General features: G+C 65.7%; 2 protein-coding genes across 6 annotated transcripts; both read right to left on the minus strand.

Moving 5' to 3' along the window:
- Positions 1–841: 841 nt before the first annotated feature.
- On the minus strand, positions 842–4,643 carry LOC121152057 (kremen protein 2-like). 4 transcript variants are annotated; one of them, XM_040973979.1, is made up of 9 exons: positions 4,371–4,643; positions 3,965–4,139; positions 3,276–3,367; positions 3,079–3,203; positions 2,506–2,542; positions 1,882–2,214; positions 1,699–1,815; positions 1,538–1,616; positions 842–1,442 (listed from the first exon to the last, which is right to left on the minus strand). In XM_040973979.1, exons 1-9 carry the CDS (start codon positions 4,459–4,461, stop codon positions 1,232–1,234), a joined length of 1,260 nt encoding a protein of 419 aa, XP_040829913.1. In that variant the 5' UTR covers positions 4,462–4,643; the 3' UTR covers positions 842–1,231. The 4 variants fall into 4 exon arrangements, with proteins under 4 accessions (XP_040829913.1, XP_040829910.1, XP_040829914.1 ...); XM_040973976.1 differs by having other exon boundaries at positions 2,506–2,659; XM_040973980.1 differs by lacking the exon at positions 1,538–1,616.
- Positions 4,644–16,576: 11,933 nt separating this feature from the next.
- On the minus strand, positions 16,577–21,771 carry LOC121151747 (FLYWCH-type zinc finger-containing protein 1-like). Of its 2 annotated transcripts, XM_040973529.1 has the most exons (8): positions 21,577–21,771; positions 20,818–21,318; positions 20,677–20,748; positions 19,817–20,236; positions 19,466–19,729; positions 18,539–18,802; positions 17,934–18,206; positions 16,577–17,412 (listed from the first exon to the last, which is right to left on the minus strand). In XM_040973529.1, the coding sequence occupies exons 1-8, from the start codon at positions 21,668–21,670 to the stop codon at positions 17,339–17,341; spliced, it is 1,962 nt and encodes a 653-aa protein (XP_040829463.1). In that variant the 5' UTR covers positions 21,671–21,771; the 3' UTR covers positions 16,577–17,338. The 2 variants fall into 2 exon arrangements, with proteins under 2 accessions (XP_040829463.1, XP_040829464.1); XM_040973530.1 differs by lacking the exon at positions 20,677–20,748.
- Between the last annotated feature and the right edge of the window lie 1,270 nt (positions 21,772–23,041).

Consider the following 23,041-nt stretch of genomic DNA (forward strand, 5'->3'; position numbering starts at 1 on the left):
CAGCTGGGAGGACGGGCGCGGCCGGACGCTGGAGGGGACGCCAGGCTCCGCCCCGGCCGCTCGCCCCCGCCATCCCGCCGGGTTTCGCGCGCTGGCTCCTGACGCAGGCGCTGCGAGGGCCAATGCGCGCGGCCGGCGGGGAGGCCCCGCCTCGAGGCCGCAGACAGTCCCGGTCCTGACAATCCGGTTGGCCCGAGGCGACTGCTAGTTCGGGACCCCACGTTCTGGGTACCACGGACCCGCCTCGGTGACCCTGGCCCCTGGGTCCGCCGAGCGTTGCGCGCCCGGGCCTCCTTCGGTGGCCACACCTCCGGGTGCCCACCCTGGAGGGCACAGCGCGTCACCCAGCCCCACCCGCAGCCCGACCTCTGTCCAAGGTGCTGCTGGCTCTGACCCGTTCGCAAGGGCCGAGGCTCTAGCCGGCCCATCCCGCCTTGCAAAAGGCGGAGCGCTGCCGAGGCGCGTGGACGCCCAAGCTAAGGGCGCCGCCGAGGCACCTGGAGCCGTCGGGCGAGGCTCTGCTGTCGGGGTTGGACCTGTCCTGATCCGCTGCCTGTGCCCCGCCCGGGACGGTAAATAGAGGCGGAGAGCTGGAGACAGGAGGGAAAGACCGACCCCGGCCCGCCCACTCGCTCTTCCGCGTTCTCTGCGCTCTGGCCCGCCACCCGCATTCCCGGCGGCTGATTAGTGTGGCTCCGCGCGACACGCGGGCACTTGCCAAGACCTGTACCAAGAGGTCCTTTAAAGTTAGGCAGATCTTTTTCTTTAAAAAAAAGGGGGGGGGCTTTATTTACTTGTTTAAAAGCAGAGTGACCTGGGAGAGAGATCTTCCACTTTCCGGTTTACCCCCGAGAAGCCTGTGAAAGTGGACGCTGGGCCTGGGAGCCGCCGGCCAGGAGCTCCGCGGGGGATCTCCCAGGCGGGTGGCAGTCAGATACGCAGATGGGCCATCCTCTGCTGCCCCCAAGCCCTCCCACGTGAGGTGCCAGGGTGGTTTCTGGTCCCTCATTGGGGCAGCAAGCAAGGCCCACAGGAGGGCTGGGTTCCTCTTGGCCTCCACCTGCTGCGCTGCAAGGGCCAGAGCAAGTCTCCTATCCGAGGTCGGGTCTTCTCCAGATGAGCTGAGCCCAGCTGCCCTTAAAGGGGCAGAGGGCAGAGGTAGGGTAGGGCAGCGTCCCTAGTGTCCATCTCAAGCACGAGTAGAGGGTCCAGTGGACCCTGGGAGTCCGGGTCAGAGGGCGGAGATGAGCGAGCGCAGAGAGCTCTGGCTGGAGGCGCTCAGGGAATGGTAGCCCGCGGCAGGGCCCTCTGTCTGGGCATCCACTGAGGGGCAGGGCAGGGCCACCCCTCGGGGCCGGCGGTACCACACAGCCCAGCTTCTCCTGGCGCCCTGGGAAGGCCCCAACGCCAACGGCCGTTTCCCCGCAGCCAGCAGGCAGCTCCTAGAGAGGGAGCAGACATGAGCAGGATCCCAGCCCCGCTCCCTCCTCGGCCCCCTCTTGGGCACCAGCGCCCCACCAGCCCCCCATGCCCGCACCGTCGGCACAGCAGCCGCAGCAGCGACAGGAGCAGCAGCAGCAGCATGGACGCGGCGGTCACCGTGGACAGGACTCGGGCTGCGGGCGGGCACGCGGGCGCGGTGAGGGCGGAGCCCCGGGGCCACTCCCCGACGGCCTCCCGCCCGGCGCGCCCCCTCACCGCCTGGCCGGGCCTGCGGAGCGCCAGGCCTGGGGCTGCAGCTCGCGTTGGTGGGGGACCCCGCGGGGGTCTGGGCGGAGCCTCGGGGCCGCTCCCCGTCCTCGGCGTCCCGCAGCCCTGCGGAGAGGGGTGTGAGGGCCGGGGCGGCGGGGGCGGCGGGGGCGGGGCGGGGACGCAGCTCACCGCGGTAGGTGAGCGCGAAGCCCTGCGCGTGGCCGCGCGCGTCGCTGCGGAAAGTCAGCAGCAGCGCAGCGGGACGCAGGCGCAGCGGCCCGGGCGGCGGCGGGCGGGCGCCGTCGAAGGCGCGGAGCAGGCGGCCCGAGGCGGCGTCGCGCAGCTCCAGCCGGTCGCGCGGGTCGGCCAGCTCGAAGAGACGGAAGGTGAGCTCCAGCGCGGAGCCCGCGGGGCCCAGCAGCCAGCTGCAGTTCCGGTCCGGCCCGTACTCGTCCGGGAAGTCCGGGGAGTAGAGGACCCCCTGCGGCGCCGTCCAGTTCCCCTGGCAGGAGCCCACCGACACTGCGGGCGGGCCGGACCGTCAGGACCTGGGGCAGCTCGGGCTCCGCGCTCGCCTGTCCACAGCCAGGCCCCGCCCACCTCCGCCCAGGCCCCGCCCCAGTGCCCGAAGGCCCCGCCCACCTCCGCCCAGGCCCCGCCCCATCTCTGCTCTGGCTCCGCCCCCGGGCCAGTGGGTCCCCTTCCTGCGGCCCCGTCACCACCTCGGAATTCAACCCTTGTGCCCCTCACCCGGAGGCCTCGGCTCGGCACCTGCGTCCGCACCGCGACCGCCACTCCAAGCCCACTCCTCACCTTCGTAGATGCCCAGACGGCCGTCGCCACCGCACAGCTGGCCCGGGTGGCCGAAGCAGATCTGGTCACAGTCAGTAGCGGGCGCCGGCCGTCCCCGGGCCAAGTCACCTTCAGAGCCGCAGAAGCAGGCGTAGCCGGCCTCGACGCCCGCCAGCTGCGAGTACAGAGCAGGTGAGGGCTGGGCAGAGGGGCAATGGCTGGGCAGGGGCGAGAGCTGGGCAGAGGCCAGGGCTGGGAGGGGGCGAGGGCTGGACAGGGGCGAGGGCTGGGCAGGGGCTAGGGCTGGGCAGGGGCTAGGGCTGGGCAGAGGGGCTAGGCCTGGACAGGGCAGGGGCGAGGGCTGGGCAGGGGCGAGGGCTGGGTAGGGGCGATGGCTGGGCAGGGGCGAGTGCTGGGCAGGGGCGAGGGCTGGGCAGAGGGTCTAGGGCTGAGCAGAGGGGCTAGGCCTGGGCAGGGGCGAGGGCTGGACAGGGGCGAGGGCTGGGCAGAGGGGCGAGGGCTGGGCAGGGGCCAGGGCTGGGTGGGGGCAGGGGCGAGGGCTGGGCAGGCGGGCGGGCGGCCAGGGTACCCTACCTGGTAGCCCTTCATGCGGCAGAAGCGGAGGCACACCTGCACCGTGAGCTTCGTGGAGGTGCCGCTGGGGCCACTCAGAGCCGGCGGCGCCCCCGAGTCCACGAAGCACCCCAGGTACCCGGGCACTGGGGGGGGCGGCAGAGTGAGGCTCCTGCGCGGGAGGGCGCCCCGCCGCCCGCTGCCCGCACCCCACTCACTGTGACACGTGGGGATGTCGCAGTAGCGCCAGTAAATGCCCTCCTCGGTCTCGGCCACGTAACACCAGGGCTGCACGTCCCCGTCGGGGTTCCTGCCCGCGGGGCGAGGGGCACAGGTGGTCAGGCCCGGGTGGGGTCAGGCCTGCCCCCCAAGTAGGCGCAGCGTGGCCGTGCAGGCCTCAGGAGTCTGGGTTTCTGTGGGAGCTTCTGGCCGTCATTCAGAGGGCCCCAGGGCTTGTGGGGATCCTCAGCAGTTCTCAGGACCTGAGTCTGTGGCTCTGCAGGATGGCAGCCGCGGGCCTAGACCCCCGGTCCCGCTGCAACCCTGAGACGCAGCCCACCCTTTCCGTGCGGGCCCAGGGACCCTTGAGGGACAAGGCTCTGTGCAGTGGCCCCGCCCTAGCTCCTCCCACAGGGCGTGGCTCTGGACGTGGACCCGCCCCACCCGGAGCCCAGCTCCTCCTCCTGGGTGTGGCTCTGTACATTGGCCCCACCTCAGCACCTCCTCCTGGGCGTGGCTCTGCACGCCAGTCCCTCCCCATCCATCGCTCCGCCCTGCTCCTCCTCCTGGGCGTGGCTCTGCACGCAGACCCCACCCCACCCGTCGCTCCGCTCCTCCTCCTGGGCGTGGCTCTGCAGCCAATCCCGCCCCGTCCCCTCCTCCTGGGCGTGGCTTGCCCCGCCCTCACCTGCAGAAGTTGTGCGCGCCCAGCCCCCAGCGGCCCTGGGGGTCCCTGGCGCTGCTGTAGCTGTGCTGCTGCGTCTGGTCCCAGAAGAGGCACGGGCGGCCGGCCCCGCGCGGGCCGGTGCGGTTCTGGCGGCCGCGGTAGTCCGCGCCGTTCACCTGGAAGCACTCGGACAGGCCTGCACGGCAAGGGCAGGACCTGCGGAGGTCCGGACTCCGGCCGGGCATCCTCGGAGCCCAATGCCGGCTCGCCAGGGTCCCCGGCCTGCGCGACCTCCCGTCACCCCTGGCCCGGTCCCCCGACGCCTGTCTCCACCAGGGGCCCTCGGGCAGCTCAGCTCCAGCCACCTGCTCGGCCCCTGCCCTCTGCCCGCCCGAGCCCCAGCCCTGGGGGCGAGGCCTGAACTCACCTGGGCTGTGCAGGCTCCCCGCCGAGGCCCGGCGCAGCAGCGGAGACAGGATGAGCAGGACGAAGAGGCCCGGTAGGGGCTGAGTCCCCATCGCCCTTAGTCAAGTGGAGGTTGTCCTGTCCCAGGCACCAGCCCCTGGGAGGTCGCTGTCCTCTGCGGGGTCCTCACCCCGCTCTGGAGTCTCCCTGTGCCGGTTCCTACCTGGGGGTTATGGGGGTCTCTTCCGAGGGTGTCGGCTGCGGCGCTCTGGCCTCCCGCCGCGCCCGCTGTCTGCGTCCTGGCCCGGGTCTCTATCGCACTGGCTCCTGCCCCCTCGCGTCCCTCCCTGCTGGGTCCCTCCCCACCCCCGGGGGACGGGAAGCCCCGCCTGGGACCTGGGCAGGCGGCAGGTCCAGACGCCTCCCACGCCTGCCCCCCAGGACCCCCGCCCCTGCCCCTGCCCCACCCACGCTCTCTAGAGCCGGGGGTCGGTGAGGGTTCCAGGCTGAGGGGTGTGGACGGGGACGAGACGGGCTGACGGGCAGCGCGACCCCCTCCCGGGCTGCTCGCCCCCGGGACGCCCAAGCACGCGCGTCAGGTGCTCGCGCAGTGCCTGCCCACGTCCCCTGTCCACGGCCCCTGCCCACGGCCCCTGCCCACGTCCCCTGTCCACGGCCCCTGTCCACGGCCCCTGCCCAGCTCCCGACGCCAACGGGCGGAAGAAGAAAGCGCCGCTCCCCGCCGCGGCCCCCGCGAGACAGGCGGGAGTCGGGGGCGCTGGGCCCGGACAGGCAGGGGCAGCTGGCGTCTGCGGAGGAAGGCAGCTGCGCCCTCACTCCGGGACCCCCAGCCCCGGCTCTCCCGAGCCCTCGCCGCTGGGCGGTGGAATTTCCCCGGCGGTGCCCCCCATCTGGCGGGGGAGGGGGACAGGGGCAGGCCCCGGCAGGCGTGGGGGGAAATTCCCCGCCCCCTCCCCCGGCCCGACTCCTCCGGGTCCTCTGATCTCCCCGCGCCGCCCGCCGCCCGCGGGGCTTGGGGGGAGGCCAGCGCAGGTGCGTGGGGGGCGGAGGCGGGGGCCTGGGGAGGCGTGGGGGGGCCTGGGGAGGCGGTGCGGGGGCCTGGGGAGGCGGTGGGGGCCCCGCCCAGAGCCCTCGACCCCCGCCCCATGCAGCGCACGCCGCACACCCTTGCTCAGGCCGCCTGCCCGGCTGCTGAGCTGGGGCCGTGGCCGGGAGCTGATGGGGAATGAGGTGGATGGCGCGGCCCGGGCCACCAGCTCGCCATGCCCGGCGCTTGGGGCCTGCTCCTCCCCGGGCTGCTCCCGGGTCTCCCCTCTGTCGCCCGCCGACGTTGGAGCCACCGGCTTGGTCCTAAGGGGCAGGTGACGAAGTCACAGCTGACAGAGGGGCGAGGCGGGGGCGCGCAGGACCCCAAGAATCAGGGTGGTTCGTGGACCCAGCAGAAGTGTGGCGTCAAAGCACTGACACCCACCCACCACGGCCGGCAGGGGGCGCGTGGTGTCAAGGCCAGTCCCAGGTGCCCACGGAACCTTCCAGAACAGACAGGCCCTGCCTGCCCGTTTGCGGAGTTTACACTCAGGCTCTGCAAGCAGCTGCCTGCCTGCCCTCCTGGGGCCCTGCTGGAAGGGGGTCTCCCTCAGCTCTCTGGCCTGCCCCCCAAGTCCCCGGCGTCCCTCTGGCCAGGCCCCCTTCAGCCTTCTCCCAGATGGATGCGGGGTGGAGCTGAGGGGGCATTTCCTGGGAGTTCAGAGAAGGACCCCGAAGTCCCCACCGTGACCCCTGTGCCCCTCGCCCACCTCCCAGGGCCCCACCTCTGCTCATTGCTAGGCCCCACTTCCAGCTGGGAGAGGGGTGCCTATGCAGGCATGGCAGCTCCATGCCCGGTGTCAGGTCTGCAACCAGCATGACCCTCAGGGAGCTGCGCACCTCCTGGGTGTCAGCTGCGCCTAGAGTGGTCTGTTATGTGTACTCCGTGCCCTGGCTGAGCAGAGAGGCTGCCCAGGGCCGGAACAGGGTGAGGCTGTGCCAGCTCCCTGTCTGGGGGGGGTCTAGTGGGTGGGTCAGGAAGACCCCAAGCCCTGGGGGCACAAGTCCCAGAGTAGCTAGCTGTTTGGAGGGCGGCGCTACAGCGAGAGAGAGCTCTTAAAAAATTTTAAAACGATGTAACCATTATACAAGATAAAATTTTTAAAGATAGATTTGTTTCTATCACAAAGTCAGATATACGGAGAGGAGGAGAAACAGAGAGGAAGATCTTTCGTCTCACGACTTACTCCCCAAGTGAGTGCAACAGCCGGTGCTGCGCCAATCCGAAGCCAGGAGCCTCTTCCGGGTCTCCCACAGGGTGCAGGTCCCAAGGCTTTGGGCCGTCCTCGACTGCTTTCCCAGGTCACAGGCAGGGAGCTGGATGGGAAGTGGAGCTGCCGGGATTAGAACCGGTGACCAGATGGGATCCTGGCACGTCCAAGGTGAGGACTTTAGCTGCTAGGCCACGGCCCCGGACCCAAGATAAAATTGTTTTAAAATATCTTATTTTTATTTGAAACGCAGGGTATTAGAAGGAGGGAGAGAGATCTTCCATGGCTGGTCACTACCCAAATGGCCAGTCCGAAGCCAGGAGCTTCCTCCAGGTCTTCCACGTGGATCCCGGCGTCCGAGCACTTGGGCCGTCCTCTGCTCTTTCCCAGGTGTGTTAGCAGGGAGCTGGGTGGGAAGTGGAGCAGATCCATGTGGGCAGCGGCTTTACCCACCAAACAATGACCCTGGCCTGTCCTTGAACTCTTCCCTGGAAAACCCCCAGGTCCCAGAGACTCGGTCACTCCCGGCCCTTAGCCCACCCCTTCAGGGGGCTGGGTGGCCCAACGGCTAGCGAGGGACTGGTGGGCAAAGGCTGGCAGCACCCGTCGTCTGCCCGCGAGGACTGCTGGCGCCAGGGGCTGGTGGGCGCGGGTCCCACTGCCCAGGCTCCGGCCCCGGGCGCAGCCAGGTGCCCGGGGGAAGCGGCCGGGACCGGGTGGGGCGGCCGGCGGGGTCCTCACGCCGACCCCCGGCCCCTCGCCCCGGCTCCTCGCCCCGACCCCCGGCCCCTCGCCCCGGCCCCCGGCCCCTCGCCCCCGGCCCCCGGCCCCTCGCCCCGACCCCCGGCCCCTCGCCCCGACCCCCTCGCCCCGACCCCCGGCCCCTCGCCCCCGGCCCCTCGCCCCCGGCCCCTCGCCCCGGCCCCCGGCCCCTCGCCCCGGCCCCCGGCCCCTCGCCCCCGGCCCCTCGCCCCCGGCCCCCGACCCCCGACCCCCGGCCCCCGGCCCCTCGCCCCCGGCCCCTCGCCCCCGGCCCCTCGCCCCGGCCCCCGGCCCCTCGCCCCCGGCCCCTCGCCCCGACCCCCGGCCCCCGGCCCCTCGCCCCGACCCCCGGCCCCTCGCCCCTCGCCCCGACCCCCGGCCCCCGGCCCCTCGCCCCGGCGCGGCCTCCAGCGCGCCCTCCTGTGGTCGCGTCGGGAACCACAGCGCGCTGAGAGCGCCCGCAGGTGAGACCGGGAACCGGAAGGAGCCGGCTGGGGGCGCGAGGAGGCCGCGCGTGGAGCCCGGAGCCCGTGGGCGCCTCGCGTCGCCGCAGGCCCGCGGCGTGAGGGGAGCTCGTCCCTGGCCCTCGGGGCAGGCTGGCCCGGGGCCCCCCTCGACGGAGCGCCCAGCTCGGCGGTGCCGCGGGCCTGGCTCATCGTCAGGCTGAGGTGGGTGCCCTGGCTGGTTGTGTGGCCGCCGCGGGAGGAGAGCCCTGGCCCGCGCGGCACGGAGGGCCTCCGTCCCCGAGCAGGCGGCTCTGACGGACACTGGCCCGGCCCTGGGTCTGAGAGCGGGGAGGGGAGGTGCACCCCCTGGGCACTGCCCACCGTGGCTGGGCTGGAGGAAGCGGCCGGTGGCTGGCGGGAGACCCCCGAGGCCCTTCCAGGTTTTGGTCAGAGAAGGAAGCCAGGGAGGGGACACCTGGGCGGCCCCGGGGACGGGTCTGCAGCTCTGGGAGGCCGGGCGGGGCCTGGGGGGCTGCTGCCGTCCAGCTGGGGAGTCGGGCTGAGGATGAACTCGGGGACCTCCCAGAGGGAGGCTGGGCTGGGGGCCGCAGGGCGAGGCCCAAGTGGGCCGCAGGTGTGTGGGGAGGCAGTCGGGCCGGGCTGCAGCTGGGGGCCCTTGACCGTGAGTGAGCAGGAAAGGCTGAGGGCAGCTCCCGGCGCTCTGGCCTGGTCCTCGGAGATGACCCCAGCAGGGCGGAGGGGAAGCTGATGGTCGCCCTGCCGTTGATGTCTGGTGTCCAGAGCAAGCCTTGGTGATGGGGCGCGTGCTTGTGGTACGGTCCCGGCTTGGGGTGTCGCCTGTTACCCTCCCCCCCCCAGAGCCCTGCACCCTGGCTGTGGACAGTCCACTGGAGACATTGATGTGTGTGTGCTCTGTGCTGATTGAAGCCTGGATCTGTTGGAAAGGCAGAGTTAGAACCGAAGATGCGGAGAGATGTTCCTCCAGCCCCCGCAAGACTAGGGCTCGTGCGTCTGGAGCAGGAGCTTCCTCCCTGTCTCCCGAGGGTGCTGGGGCAAGAATCCCAGCCCTCGGGTACGTTGGGAGGGGCTGCGTTGCAAGAGGAGCAGTTAAGACCTGAACTGGCTCTCGTATGGGATATTAGTGCTGCAGGTGGTAGATAAACCCGCTTTGCCACAAAACCACGTTTCTCTTTTTAGATACTCATTTATTTGTATCTGGTAAATTACAAATGAGGGAGATACAGAAAGATCTTCCATCCGCTAGCTTATTCCCAATTGGCTGCAATGGCTGGAGCTGAGTCAGTCTGATGCCAGGAGCCAGGAGCTTTGTCCACCTCCCATGAGGATGGCAGACCGTCTCCTGTGCTGTAGCATAAGCAGAGAGCTGGAACCGGTGCCGTGTCACAGGCAGCGGTTTCACCCACTGTGCCGCAGTGCTGGCCCCTGAAAGGCTGCAGGCTTCAGAAGGTGAGTGACCCCTGACTTTTGGGGTTTCTGAGTTTTTACAGATTACAACTGTTCCAACCCATGAAAATGACATGAAATATTAAAGTATACTTTAACACCATACACTGTCATCCCTTACACAGGGCCTCTGGGATGCCAAGATCTGTAGTTTTCAGAGTATCAGATAACATGCATGTATTTAAACGCCTTCATGTTGTGCTGCTCTTGTTGCTATCGTTAATAGAGCTGTTTGCTAGATTTCATCCTAAGTGAAGAAAAGTGTAATTGATATTTGTACTTTTATCTTGTACCTTCCATCCTGGACAAGTAATAAATACATGTATAATTAATTTGAAGGACTGAGTGATGGGGAGATAGAGCTTGCATCTGGCTCACTGCCCAAATACTTACAACAGTGGGGGCAGAGGGCTCAGGCCAGATCCCTCAGCCCCCGCACCAGGAGCAGGAGCCCAGCTAGGTGAGAAGCAGAGGCCAGGCTGGAGCAGGCCCTCACAGGCCGTGGGCGTACACACAGCAGCTCAGGCTGCGGCCTCACAGCTCACACCTCTGTGTATGGGAAAGGCTTGTGTGTTAGTGGATCCTTTGAGTGTTGCAGCAGCCCTAAAGCTGGCAGGTGAGAATGCCATCCACTGGGCAGGGTAAGTAAGCTGCCAGGCCTGTGGAGCCGATGTCCCGTGCGGGCGCCGTGCCCGTGCCAGGTGCTCCTCTTGTTTCCAGGCCCTGCTGACAGCCTGGGAAGGCAGCAAAGCTTGCCCCTGTGCTCACATGGGAGACTTGGGGGAAGCTTCTGCTCCGAGCATGGACCTGCACAGGTCCGACCATGGCATCTGTTTGGGAATAGAATCAGCAGATGGAAGTTCTGTCTCTCCTATTCTCCCTCTGAGTCAGTCTTTCATGCTAAAAAAAAAAAAAAAAAAAAAAAAATTAGAAAAGACAATGCAATCCCTGAATAGAAACGCCTGCTCTGCGTCCGGTTGAGCCGTCCATGCCTCTCTAGTGGCCCAGAATGAGCCTCCCACACAGTGTGAGCAGCAAGGAGCTGTCCCTGCCAGGTGCCAGTTTCAGATGGAGAGGTGGAGATTTAAATTGTCCGTTTACTTACTGGGAAGCAGAGTTTGAGAGAGAGCTTCCATCTGAAGGTTCACCGCACAAAAGTTTCAGTGGCCAAAGCTGCTCCGGGCAGAAGCCAAGACCCTGGGCCTCTACCAGACTCCCATGTGAGTAGCAGGGGCCCCGGTACCCAGGACACCCGTCATCGGCAAGCAGCCCTAACTCTGGCCTGCTAGCGCTAATGGATGCCACAGCAGAGCAGGTGGCTGACCCTGTGCACCGCTGCAGTCCTGGCTCCTGTTGTGACCTGGTGTGGTGGCCGTGTCTGCCCAGGGCTGCAGTTCCTCTCACCCATCCTGTTCACGTGACCCCTGCAGTGCACCTCAGGGGCCCCACTGTCCCAGGAAGCTTCCCTCCTCCCAGGCCCCGCTGGGCGTGCATGCCCACCGTCCCTGCCACGGCGCCCCTGGCTCCCTCTGGAGGTCTGTGGTGATGGACGTGGTCTGTCCTTCCAGCTGAGTGTTTGTGTCAATCGGCTGGGGACTTGTCGGCTTATCCCTCCTCTGGAGAACTGACTGGGAGTGGGCCGTCTGTTCCTCCCGACGCGCCACTGTCCTCTGACAGCGATCGGTCCCTCCTGTTGCCTTGCCGTGGGGCTAGTGTGCTGCGTCTGCTGGCGTCCAGCGGTGCGTGTTCTCACCCCGTGTCTGTCTGCTGTGGCTCATGTCCCCTTCTGGCTCTCAGATGGCACTAGCGTTTGGACTTTGTTCTGTTTTCATTTAAAGGGATTACATGAGACGTGTTTTATTTTATTTGAAAGGCAGGGTGAGCCAGAGACAGAGCTCTTCCAGTGCTGATCCGCTCCCCGAATGCTTGCAACTTCCAGAGCTGGGCCAGGCTGAAGCCAGGAGCCAAAACACAGCCCGGTCCTGCCACGTGGTCGCAGGACCCGCGTGGGAGAGCCGTCTCCTGCTGCCTCTCGGCACGCATCTTGCAGGAAGCTGATTGGAAGTGGGGGCTGTGGCTCCGCATGTTCAGTGCCACCTGGGATGCCAGCACCTCAGTATGGCCTCTCTACTTACTTTCCAGCTCCCTGCTAAGGCAACTGGAAAAGCAGTGGGGATTGGCCCAAGTGTGGGTCCCACCTACACGGAGACCTGGAAGGCGGTCCTGGCTAGCGGCCGGCCTGGCTGGCCCAGCCCTGACCGTCACAGCCGTCCAAGGAGCGAACCAGCAGAGGGAAGAGTTCTCTCCCCGTGTGATAAAGAAATCTTAGCAGGAGAGAGAGAAGGGTGGAGGGGCTCGGTCCTTGGCGTTCTGATGGGGATACAGCTTCCCGTGAAGTCCTTCAGCCCGCAGTGCTGCGCCCTCCTGACTCTGGCTGCAGGAGTGAGCTCCCAGGCCCGGGCTGCTGATTTCTAGTGTCACCCGCTGTGGCCATGGCCAGGGCTGCCCCGGGTTGAGGGGTCCTGTTCTCGGGGTCACTTCGGTCGGGGGACTGAGGCGCCCAAGCAGTGAGAACCTGCGGCCCCTATGCACCCCCTATGCACCCCCTATGGAGGACAGGCCCAAGCACCCCAGTTCCCCCTGACGTGTCTGGCAGTGTGGGTCATTCACCAGCAGAGGGCGCTCGCTGAGCACAGACCTCAGTGACCTGGCTTCTAGTGACCTTTCTGCGGTTTCTGATTTGTTTCTGTGAAAGGCAGAGTGACTGAGACAGGTAGAGATCTTCCGCCCACCAGATTGCTCCCCAAATGGCTAAAACAGCTTCACTGGGTCTGGCTGAAGCAAGGAGCCTGGTACTCGTCACATGTCCCCATGCCATTGGCTGCTTCTGACGTGTGTTGTGAGGTGGCTGGGACGCAGAGCAAGCTGGACTCGGCGTTCCCAGAGGGGAGCCGGCAACACATCTGTGGCTTAGCCCGCCATGCCACTCTGCTGGCCCCGCCAGCTCCCTTGCAGGCTTGCAGGTAGAGACTGGGGGCAGAGCCTGTAAGGCCCCCACCACCCTGTGTTCTCTGTGGACCCTTGCTATTCCTGGGAATTGGTCCCAGGTATGCAGCCCTGCGGGGTGTGGAGAGCAGAATGGGGCATCCTGGGGCAGTGTGAGCCAGCAAGGGAGGGGGTGGCCCTGCTCTTGGGCCGGTTTCAGAGGTGGGGGCCGACATCGTGGTGGACCCAAGCTGTGCAGGAAGTAGGCGTGCAGTGGGCACTCCGGAGCCTATGGCTAAGGGATTGGGGGTCAGCGCTGGCGGACTGGGGGTCAGCGCCGGGCATCTCTGCCCGAGCCAAGGGAGTCATCTGGCTGAGCAATCCGGTCCTTGTCACGGGAGGGGATTGTCCCACATGGGGAGAGAAGCCTGTGCACCGTGCATGTTGCATCCCTCACATGGGACCGTCTGTCTCAGCAGCGCCGTTTGGGTCTTGGTCATCAGTGACCTGGCCTCATGGGATGAGTGTGTGTGGATGCGTGCTGCTCTAGCTCCAGCCCCCGTGCCCCCTGCATGCCAAGGAGCAACAGCACCCGTGAGCAGGCAGTGGTCATGTTGGGGACCTTGCTGGCCGCTGGGGTCTGACCCGGGGCTCTGTGGAGCCTGCAGTCAGGGCCTCATCATGGGTCAGATGGTGGCAGGGGTCATCTGACCAGGAAGACATCCAGGATCCTGGGGGAAATGCCACTGTCACAGGGATCAATTCTGGGTCCTTGGGGACAGAGGTGGGGGAGCAGAAGCCCAGGGCCCGGCTCGCTTGGCCACTTTGCATTGCGCTGCAGAGAGCAGACCCCTCAGGTGCCTCCCCCAGGACCCAGGGCTCCTCGCCTTATGCTAGTCCGGGGGACATCAGGGCCATGTGACCCCACAGCCCTTGCATAGGGGACTTTCCTCAGTGTCACCCAGCCTCCTAGCTGAGACCCACGACGCGCGTGGCTCCATGGGGACTGGCAGTGGTGGTGGCTGCTCTGCACAGTGAGACGCAAGGAGGCATTTATTGGGGATAGCGGACAGGCAGACGGCCGGGCAAGAGGCGGTACCACCCCATGACCGAAGGACAGCTCCACGGCCAGCTTGTCAGGAGGCGGGCCTGGCATCCACTGTGCCCACCTCCCTGTCTGCAGTGATGGGGTGGGTTCCAGGTACCCACTGTCTAGGCCAGGGCCAGCGTGGCCCCTCTCCCCGAGCCCCAGGCATCCCCCATCCCCGACGGGGCTGAGTTGCCTCAGGCGTGCCTGGGCCGCCCAGAGAACTGCTGTCGGCCAGGACATGTCTGTTGATGCTGGTCCTGTTCCTTCTGGGCTGGCTTCCTGTGGTGGGAGAAAGCAAAGCTGTGCAGCGGGGTTGGCGAGGCCTCTGCTGGGCCCGTCTGCGAGATGCTGGGGGTGACTGCATCCCCGTGTGGGAGGGGCAGGCATGTGCAGTGTGGCTGCATCGAAGAGGTGACAGTGCCTGCGTCCACCCCGAGTCCCGTGTTCATGGAGGCAGGTGCACCCTGGCAGGAGGTTCAGGGCCATGTGCGTAGATGGGGCTGGGCAGGGAGACATGGATGTGTCAGAGCTGCCCCTGCCCGGCTCCTGCAGGCCTCCTGCGTGGATCCGCCTCCTGAATTCTCCTTCCAGGGCCTGGTGAGGAAGCGTGGAAGCCTTCAGGGGTGCAGTCGGTGGGCAGTGGCGAGGGCTGCGCACTGGGGCCTCACTGGGATGTGCTGCCCGGCTCGAGGTCTTTGGTGCTCCTGGTTAGCAAGAAACACTGGTCACTGTAGGTCACGTGCTGGGTAGTCATGCTTGTGCTGTCGGCTCCTCCCCAACACAGCACCCCCACCCTCCTTCACCCGTGGTTGCAGGTGCTCAGGATCCCTGCCTTCCGACGGTTCTGGGGAGACACCCCCCAATTCTGCGCGGTCCCACTGCCTGTCCTGAACGTCACCAGGGCCATTCCTGCCAGGACTCCCATCCCTGCCCTTCCAAGGATCCGTCCTGCTACGAGAGCGCGCCCTCTGGCGGACACGTCAGGGCAGTGCGTGTGACTTTCCTCTTGAAAAGTCAGGGAGACAGAAACAGACTTGCCAGGAGCGGCTTCATCCCCTAAGGCTCACACATGCCCGGCCGGGCTAGGCCAGGCCAGAACGGGAGCCAGGAACTCCACCTGGGTCTCCCTGGGGTGCAGGGACCGTGCACTGGAGCCGCCGCCTCTGCTTGCCAGGCTGAGCCTGAGGAGGAAGCTGTGGCTCCCGGATGGGGGTGTCTGGGAGTGGGGGGCCCTCGGCGGCACGAGGGGCACAGCCGCAGAGGGAAAGGTTGAGCATTTCATGGCTCCACCCAAATTTCTTACAGCAGATGCTTCGTTTGGCATCCCCTCTCCCCCACCTCCTTGCAGCACGTCCCCATCAACAGGCCTTCTTGCTTGGCGGGTGGGGGGTGTCTAACTGCACCTGTGCGCCTCTGGTGCCACTTGAACTTGGCGGGTGCAGGTGGGACTGCAGTGCGGGCAACCTCTGCAGCTCCCCTGGCTGTTCGCCTCACAGTGGCCGCAGCTGAGAACGCGTGTCAGCTCCGCAATTCGCCTGGTGTCCCAGAGCTGGCCGGGAGTTCTCAGTGGCGTCACTGGATGCGCAGAATGTTCTGTGAGGAGGCTCCCTGGGTGACCCAGTGGCTTGTGCCCTGGTGGCCTCTCTTCACCCCTTGCATGGATTCAGGCCCCACAGCTCTGCTCCTGTCTCTAGATGTGGAACCCAAGTGCTTCGGCCAGCTCTGACACAGAGGTCGCTGTTGGTGCGGTGTGAGGGAACCTGGCACCCTCGCTTGGAGGGGTAACTGGGTGTGTCTGCGGTGCTGCCAGTCCACATGGCCTTGTTAGTGATGTTATTTGGGTCCTGGAGTGGTGGCTTCATTGGCTAATCTTCCCCCTTCAAACTCCAGGATCCCATCTGGGTGCCGGTTCTAATCCCGGCTGCTCCACTTCCCACCCAGCTCCCTGCTTGTGGCCTGGGTGGGAAAGCCCCTGCACCAGTGGGAGACCTGAAGAAGCTGCTGGCTTTGGATTAGCTCAGCTCAGGGCACCGTGGCCATGCAAGGAGTGAACCAGATGGAAGATCTTTCCGTTTCTCCTATTCTCTGTAAATCTTCCATTCAAATAGAAATAAAATCATAACATAATTTTGACTGGAAAGGGCGAGTCAGAAACAGGACTTGACTACCTGGGGCCCCAAAGGCCACAGCTGGTCATGTCTGGTGCTGCAGCCAGGGGGTCAGTAAGGCAGAGTTAGAGAGGAGAGACAGACAGCTGGCCTGTCCTGCAGTTGACTTCTCAGGCGGCTGCAACGGCTGCAGCCGAGTCAGTGTGACACCAGGAGCCAAGAGCGTCCTCGACCTCCCGCGAGGACTGCAGGAGCCCCGGTACCCAGGACACCCGTCATCGGCAAGCAGCCCTAACTCTGGCCTGCTAGCGCAAATGGATGCCACGGCAGAGCAGGTGGCTGACCCTGTGCGCCGCTGCAGTCCTGGCTCCTGTTGTGACCTGGTGCGGTGGCCGTGTCTGCCCAGGGCTGCAGTTCCTCTCACCCATCCTGTTCACGTGACCCCTGCAGTGCACCTCAGGGGCCCCACTGTCCCAGGAAGCTTCCCTCCTCCCAGGCCCCGCTGGGCGTGCATGCCCACCGTCCCTGCCACGGCGCCCCTGGCTCCCTCTGGAGGTCTGTGGTGATGGACGTGGTCTGTCCTTCCAGCTGAGTGTTTGTGTCAATCGGCTGGGGACTTGTCGGCTTATCCCTCCTCTGGAGAACTGACTGGGAGTGGGCCGTCTGTTCCTCCCGACGCGCCACTGTCCTCTGACAGCGATCGGTCCCTCCTGTTGCCTTGCCGTGGGGCTAGTGTGCTGCGTCTGCTGGCGTCCAGCGGTGCGTGTTCTCACCCCGTGTCTGTCTGCTGTGGCTCATGTCCCTTCTGGCTCTCAGATGGCGCTAGCGTTTGGACTTTGTTCTGTTTTCATTTAAAGGGATTACATGAGACGTGTTTTATTTTATTTGAAAGGCAGGGTGAGCCAGAGACAGAGCTCTTCCAGTGCTGATCCGCTCCCCGAATGCTTGCAACTTCCAGAGCTGGGCCAGGCTGAAGCCAGGAGCCAAAACACAGCCCAGTCCTGCCACGTGGTCGCAGGACCCGTGTGGGAGAGCCGTCTCCTGCTGCCTCTCGGCACGCATCTTGCAGGAAGCTGATTGGAAGTGGGGGCTGTGGCTCCGCATGTTCAGTGCCACCTGGGATGCCAGCACCTCAGTATGGCCTCTCTACTTACTTTCCAGCTCCCTGCTAAGGCAACTGGAAAAGCAGTGGGGATTGGCCCAAGTGTGGGTCCCACCTACACGGAGACCTGGAAGGCGGTCCTGGCTAGCGGCCGGCCTGGCTGGCCCAGCCCTGACCGTCACAGCCGTCCAAGGAGCGAACCAGCAGAGGGAAGAGTTCTCTCCCCGTGTGATAAAGAAATCTTAGCAGGAGAGAGAGAAGGGTGGAGGGGCTCGGTCCTTGGCGTTCTGATGGGGATACAGCTTCCCGTGAAGTCCTTCAGCCCGCAGTGCTGCGCCCTCCTGACTCTGGCTGCAGGAGTGAGCTCCCAGGCCCGGGCTGCTGATTTCTAGTGTCACCCGCTGTGGCCGCCTGCGCAGCGTGCACCGTGTCCACCCTGGGTTCACGGAGCCTCTGGTTGTGGCCATGGCCAGGGCTGCCCCGGGTTGAGGGGTCCTGTTCTCGGGGTCACTTCGGTCGGGGGACTGAGGCGCCCAAGCAGTGAGAACCTGCGGCCCCTATGCACCCCCTATGGAGGACAAGTTGGTCATGCTGTCCCATGTGCCCAGCCACCCAGCCAGCCCCTTGTGCCAGCCCTCTCAAGGCCTGTTGAGGCGGCCCCTCTCTCAGCCACTCACACCACGAACTCGCACAGTTACCCTTCTGTCTGTTGTGTTTCTGTAAGAGTCTCCAAGCGCAGTTCTATTTCAGGCACTGGGTTGATCTCTTCTGAGGAGCAAAATGGAAAAACACAAAAACCACGAGTCAGCATCTCTTCGTCTCACCAAAGGATGGACCAGCAGCCTGCATCTCCTCAACACACAGTTGCCATTGAGGAGGCTGCCGGGGGTTAGCTAGAGCTGTGCGTTCCCATCACATCAATGATGGCGCCCCCTGGCAGCGCCAGGAGCCCATGTGGGCAGCACTCAGGTCCAGAACCTGTGACCAGCACGTCCCTCAGGGGAGCACCTGCACCCCGAACCCTCTTCACTCCCTGAAGTCAGCATCAGCTTTCCAAGGAGGAAGCTTTGTAAGCAAACTAGAGTTCCTTAGCGCTCCTAACAGGGTGCAGTACCTGCGGCCCCTCACAGAGCGACCCTGCCCAGAGCCTGGCATGCTGGGAGAGGACGCTGAGAGTGCACACTGTCCTCCTCAGGTTCAAAGGAGGCCACATGCGGAGGGAAGGGACGGGTCCATGAGCGCCCACAGGGAGCGCAGGCTGAAGGGGTTCCCACCCGGCCCTTTGTTACCTGGGGCTTCCTGCTGGGTCTCCTTGGGGAGCCGCTCCCGCTGCCGCAGCGCCTCCAGGCCAGCCAGGTCGGGCGGGTGGCAGTGCCTGCGCATGACCATGACCCGGTGGCCCTGGGTGATGGCCCGGCTGCGGCAGCCCATGCGGGCCTGGTCCCGGCACATCCAGTACACCTTCTCGCCCGCCGCCTTCTCCTTCCTGTACAGGAACGACTCGTGCACCAGGAACCTGCCCCCGAGGGGCGTGCGCAGGAACTCCAGGGGCTCCGTGGGTTCTGAGAAGGGACAGTGGCAGTGAGCAGACACGTTTAGCCCTGGCCTGGGAGGACCAGGGACGCGTGCTGCCTCTGTGCCCCCAGCACCCTCGCCATACAGACTCCATGCTTTTGGGAAAGCTGGACCCTGCGGCCACGCACACCCCAACCTCCATGCAGGCCTTCCCCGACTGCTCAGATGCCATGTTGGAGTGCAGGGGCCAGGCATTCCGGGGAGACCTGGGCCACATCTGGCTCCCTGCCTATCCAGCCACTCCTCAGGGCCCCCGACTGTGGAACAGGCAGCCTGGATCTCAGGCCCTTGGTGCTGCCTGGCCATGCCCTTGCCGCACCTGGGCCTTCCCAGTGGGTCAGGTTGGGGAGGTTCTCCCGCTGCCGCAGGGACTCCAGGCCGGCCATGTCGGGTGGGTGGCAGTGCCTGCGCATGACCATGACCCGCTGGCCCTGGGTGATGGCCCGGCTGCGGCAGCCCATGCGGGCCTGGTCCCGGCAGGTCCAGTACACCTTCTCGCCCGCCGCCTTCTCCCGCCTGTACAGGAAGGACTCGTACACCAGGAAGCTGCCCCCCAACGGGGTCCGCAGGAACTCGGGGCCTCCTGTGGAAACCAGAGCATGGTCAGGTGGGTACAGGGAGGGGGTCGCACTGACTCCTAGAGGCAAGAGTGTGGCTGCAGGGTAACGCTCTCACGGCTGAAGCCCCAAGACGTGGCCAGGCCTGCAGCTGCGGGGGGCTCTCCAGCAAGTGGGATGGGGGTTAAGGACATGCCTGGGGAGACTCCCCCAATCCACAAAGCAAGAGAAGGTCAGAGACCAGGGCCCAGATGGGTTCCCAGGAAGGGGAGGGGAGGCTGCTCTGCACTGAGCTGAGAGTGAGGACACTGCCAGCTGGCTGGGGTGAGTGATGCAGGCACAGCAAAGGACCAAGGACACTGAGATGGGGCAGGGGCACAAGGACGAGACAGGAGTGTCCGACGTGAGAGCCAGCAGCCCCTCCACTCAGCTCAGGAGGCTCCACGGAGACCGGGGCACTGGGACTGCGGTCAGGACCCCTCTGCCAGGGCAGGCACCCCACATCACCTGCCTCCTGCACAGAACTTGTGGGTGGTCACTTCCTCTTGTTCCTCTCCAAGCCCCTCACAGACAGGAGGGAGCCTGGGGTGTCCCAGGCTGGGTGGAGCAGGAGGGAAGCAGATCCCCTCTAGTGCTCACAGGGGGAAGCGGTCCAGCAAGAAGGGGCTCCGGTGCCTGTGCTGCCATACCTGGGCTTTCCCGCTGGGTCGGGCTCGGCCGCTTCTCCCGCTGCCGCAGGGTCTCCAGGCCGGCCAGGTCGGGCGGGTGGCAGTGGCCACGCATCACAGTGACATGCCGGCCCTGGGTGATGGCCCGGCTGCGGCAGCCCATGCGGGCCTGGTCCCGGCAGGTCCAGTACACCTTCTCGCCCGCCGCCTTCTCCCGCCTGTACAGGAAGGACTCGTACACCAGGAAGCTGCCCCCCAGCGGGGTCCGCAGGAACTCGGGGCCTCCTGTGGAAACCAGGGCATGGTCAGGGGCCGCGCCAGGGCTGGGCCGGGCAGGCCGGGCTCGAGGTGGCGAGTCTGGGGGTGACTCACTGGGGTCGGCCTCCTGCTCCTCGTCCGGGGGGCCTTGGGGCTGGGCTGCTGGGGGCTCCTGATCTTTCACTTTTGCTCGTTTTCTGGGTCGAGGTCTGAGAGTGGGGATATCTGGCCTCGCATCTTGGGGTAGCGTGTCCTCGGAGCTGTCTGGCCCAGCTGGCGGCGTCTCCGTGGCCTTCTCCTGCTGCCGCCGGGCCTCGAGGCCCTCCATGTCGGGCGGGTGGCAATGGTCACGCATGATGGTTACGCGCCGGCCCTGTGTGATGGCCCGGCTGCGGCAGCCATGCAGTGTGTGGTCCCGGCACGTCCAGTACACCTTGTCCCCCACCGCCTTCTCCCGCTTGTAGAGAAAGGACTCGTGCACCAGGAAGCTGCCCCCGTAGCAGGTCCTCAGGAACTCCAGGGGCTCGGCCTGCTCTGGGAGCGGGATGCAGGCGGTCATGGCCACAGCCCAGCAGGCGCAGCCTCCTCAGACTCAGCCCGGGACCTTGTTTCTTGTGCGCCTTGCGTGGCCGACGCTGACCATGCCTGCCTGGACTCTTACCCCAAAACACCCAGTCCACCCCTGCTCCTCCCCACCCCGAAGCGACCTGAAGGGGGGGGGCCCACGCACAGCCTGTCCCTGCTGCCCCTGCTCACCTAGGCTGGGGAGTTCCCTTGCAAACTCCAGCAGTACCTACCTGTGGGACCGCAACCCCACAGTGAGAACAAGGCCCCCTCCCAGGACAGCGGCTGGCTCCCCGGACTGCCACCCTCAGCCAGCTTCCCAAGGCACCCCTGGACACCCCCTAGGCAGCCTTCCAACCTTAAGCAACACAGCATCACCTGAACCTATTACAGTCCCGACTTCCCCACACCTGGGTGCATCAGAAAGCTCTGGAAGGCCGCCTGCCGGCTGGACTGGGAACATGGGCCTAGTGTTGGACACACTGAGGTTTTGAAGTCAGGTCGGTCACCCGCACATCCCTCCCTGCACACAGCAGGCCATCCGTGCTCACCTACTCCGAATGGAGGCATCCGGGGCAGGAATTCTTCCGTCACCCGGGGCAGGTGTTCACCCAGCCCCAGCATCGAGCGTTTCTTGGGAGGCAGGAGCAGGGACAGGGCTCGGGGCGCCTCCTCAGGGGCCGGCTTGCTGAGCGCCTGCCCGGGATGCGGCTGTGGCTCCTCAGGACACAGCCAAGAGCCTCCGCCCTCAAGCGGCTCATCCACGGGGCCGCCAGAGCCATCCGGGGCCTCGGGCAGAGCAGGGCTGGGCAGCTTCTCCTGCTGGCGCCGAGCCTGCAGGCCCTCCTCATCGGGCAGGTGACAGTGGTCCCGCATAACTGTGGCCCTTGAGCCGCGGGTGATGGCCCGGCCCCGGCAGCCCAGCCCGGCATGCTGGCGGCACTTCCAGTACACCTTGTCGCCGACCGCCTTCTCCTGCTTGTACAGGAATGACTGCAACACCAGCAGACGGCCCCCAAACGGGGTCCTCAGGAACTCCAGGGGCTGGGGGGCTGTTGGGAAGGGGGTGGGGGTTAGTTGGCTAGGCAGGAACCTGTGATGGTGATGAAGCTATTGCAATGGTGCTGGGGTGGGAAGAGGTGAACTCGTGGCTGGGGTGGGCTGATTCCCGGGAGGGGCTGGGTGCACAGGCTCAGACTGCGCTGTGCACCAGCAGGGGGGTCGTCACCTGCTGGAAGAGGCGCACGCTGGGACCATGCTGGAGCTCGTACAAGGGCGGCTGGTCCCGGCAGCAGCCCGAGACCCCTCACCTGTGTCCAGCTTGCTGCATTTCAGCACAGGGGCGGGCTCCAGGCTGGCGGTCACACTTGTGCCCTCCTGCTCGCTGGGCTCAGGCAGGGGCATGCCGGGACCAGGGCCTGCCCTCAGGCCACCTCACCCCCGCACATGGATTCGCCTCCTGTGGGCCTGAGTCAAGGGAGAAAGGCCTGGGTGGAGGGGCGGCCTCAGCAGCTGGAGAGGGCCTGCCTGGTGCTGCTGTCTGCCAAACGGGCAGAGTTCTCGAGGCAGGAAGCTGTGGTGTAGATGCCACAGGCTGGCTGTACCTTCTCTGCCCTGCATGTCATCTGTCTTAAGCAGTATGGGACCACTGCAGACTGCAGCACCAGGACTCAGCCTTGGGGTGAAGGGCTTCCTGACTCACGTCCAGTCCTCGCCCATCAGGAAGCTCCAGCTGGTGGGGGGCCCTGGCTGTGCAGTGTGGGGGCCACAGCTACTACCTACCGCCCCGTCCCTTTGTAGTGTGGGTAGAGCTGCCGACTATGGCGCGGGCAGCTTCCTCACTGTTGGCCTGTCAACCCCGACCCAGGTTCTGTGGTCTGGGACCCACATTCACCCTTACCCATGCCCACCCTGGGTTTGAGAGGAAGCCCCGCCCCTATGGTGCCCAGTATTACCCACCACCCACCTGGTGAAGGCGCCTCCGAGAAGTCCCTTCCCACCAGGTCTTTGCGCTGCCCCAGGCCAGCAGCGACTGTCCACAGGGCAATACAGCCAGCCCTCCCACCGAGGTGCACGCAAAGGTCGGGGGCCGTGCGCACTGTCGAGCCTCCCCAGGAGGGTCTGTGTCCAAAAGGGGGGTCCTGCCCAGCACCCCAGCCCTCACCTCGAGGAGCCTCCTAGTGGCAGAATGTGTAACAGCTACAAATCCCCCAGCTGTGCAAGGGGAACCTCCACCAGCTCGAAGCTAGACTCGCCCCACGGCTTGCTGGACAGGAGCCCCCACTTTCCTCATCGGCCAGGGCACCCCCACAGGCAGGGGTCACCTTTATTTTTGAGAGGTAGAGTTCAGGGAGAGGGAGAATCTTCCATGTCTCCCATGTGGGTGCAGGGTCCCAAGCCATAGCAAGGAGCCAATAGGAAACCAAGTAGTTGGAACTTGAACTAGTGCCCATATGGGATGCCAACACAGCAGGCAGAAGGTTAATCTGAAATGCTACAGCGCCAGATCCACAGAGATCATCTCCCACCTTCTAGCCAGTACCCCTCCCTCTCCAGGTGGGCACATAAGATACCCACACACAGCTCTGACCGTGGCAAACCATCCTGAGCCGATGAAATCAGGTCAAACGTTAGCCAACAGAACGTGGCAGACAACCTGGCAGGTGACTCGGGGCTTTGGAGTTTTGGAGATTGACAGATACTGACGGAGAGCCGGGCAGCAGAGCAGTGTGCCAGCGGCATATGCGGGCAGCCCGTGGGCATCTCGGGCACAGG

The sequence above is a fragment of the Ochotona curzoniae genome, unplaced genomic scaffold (assembly GCF_017591425.1).
Source record: "Ochotona curzoniae isolate NIBS_2020 unplaced genomic scaffold, NIBS_Ocur_1.0 contig_2321, whole genome shotgun sequence".
Taxonomy (NCBI): Eukaryota; Metazoa; Chordata; class Mammalia; order Lagomorpha; family Ochotonidae; genus Ochotona; species Ochotona curzoniae.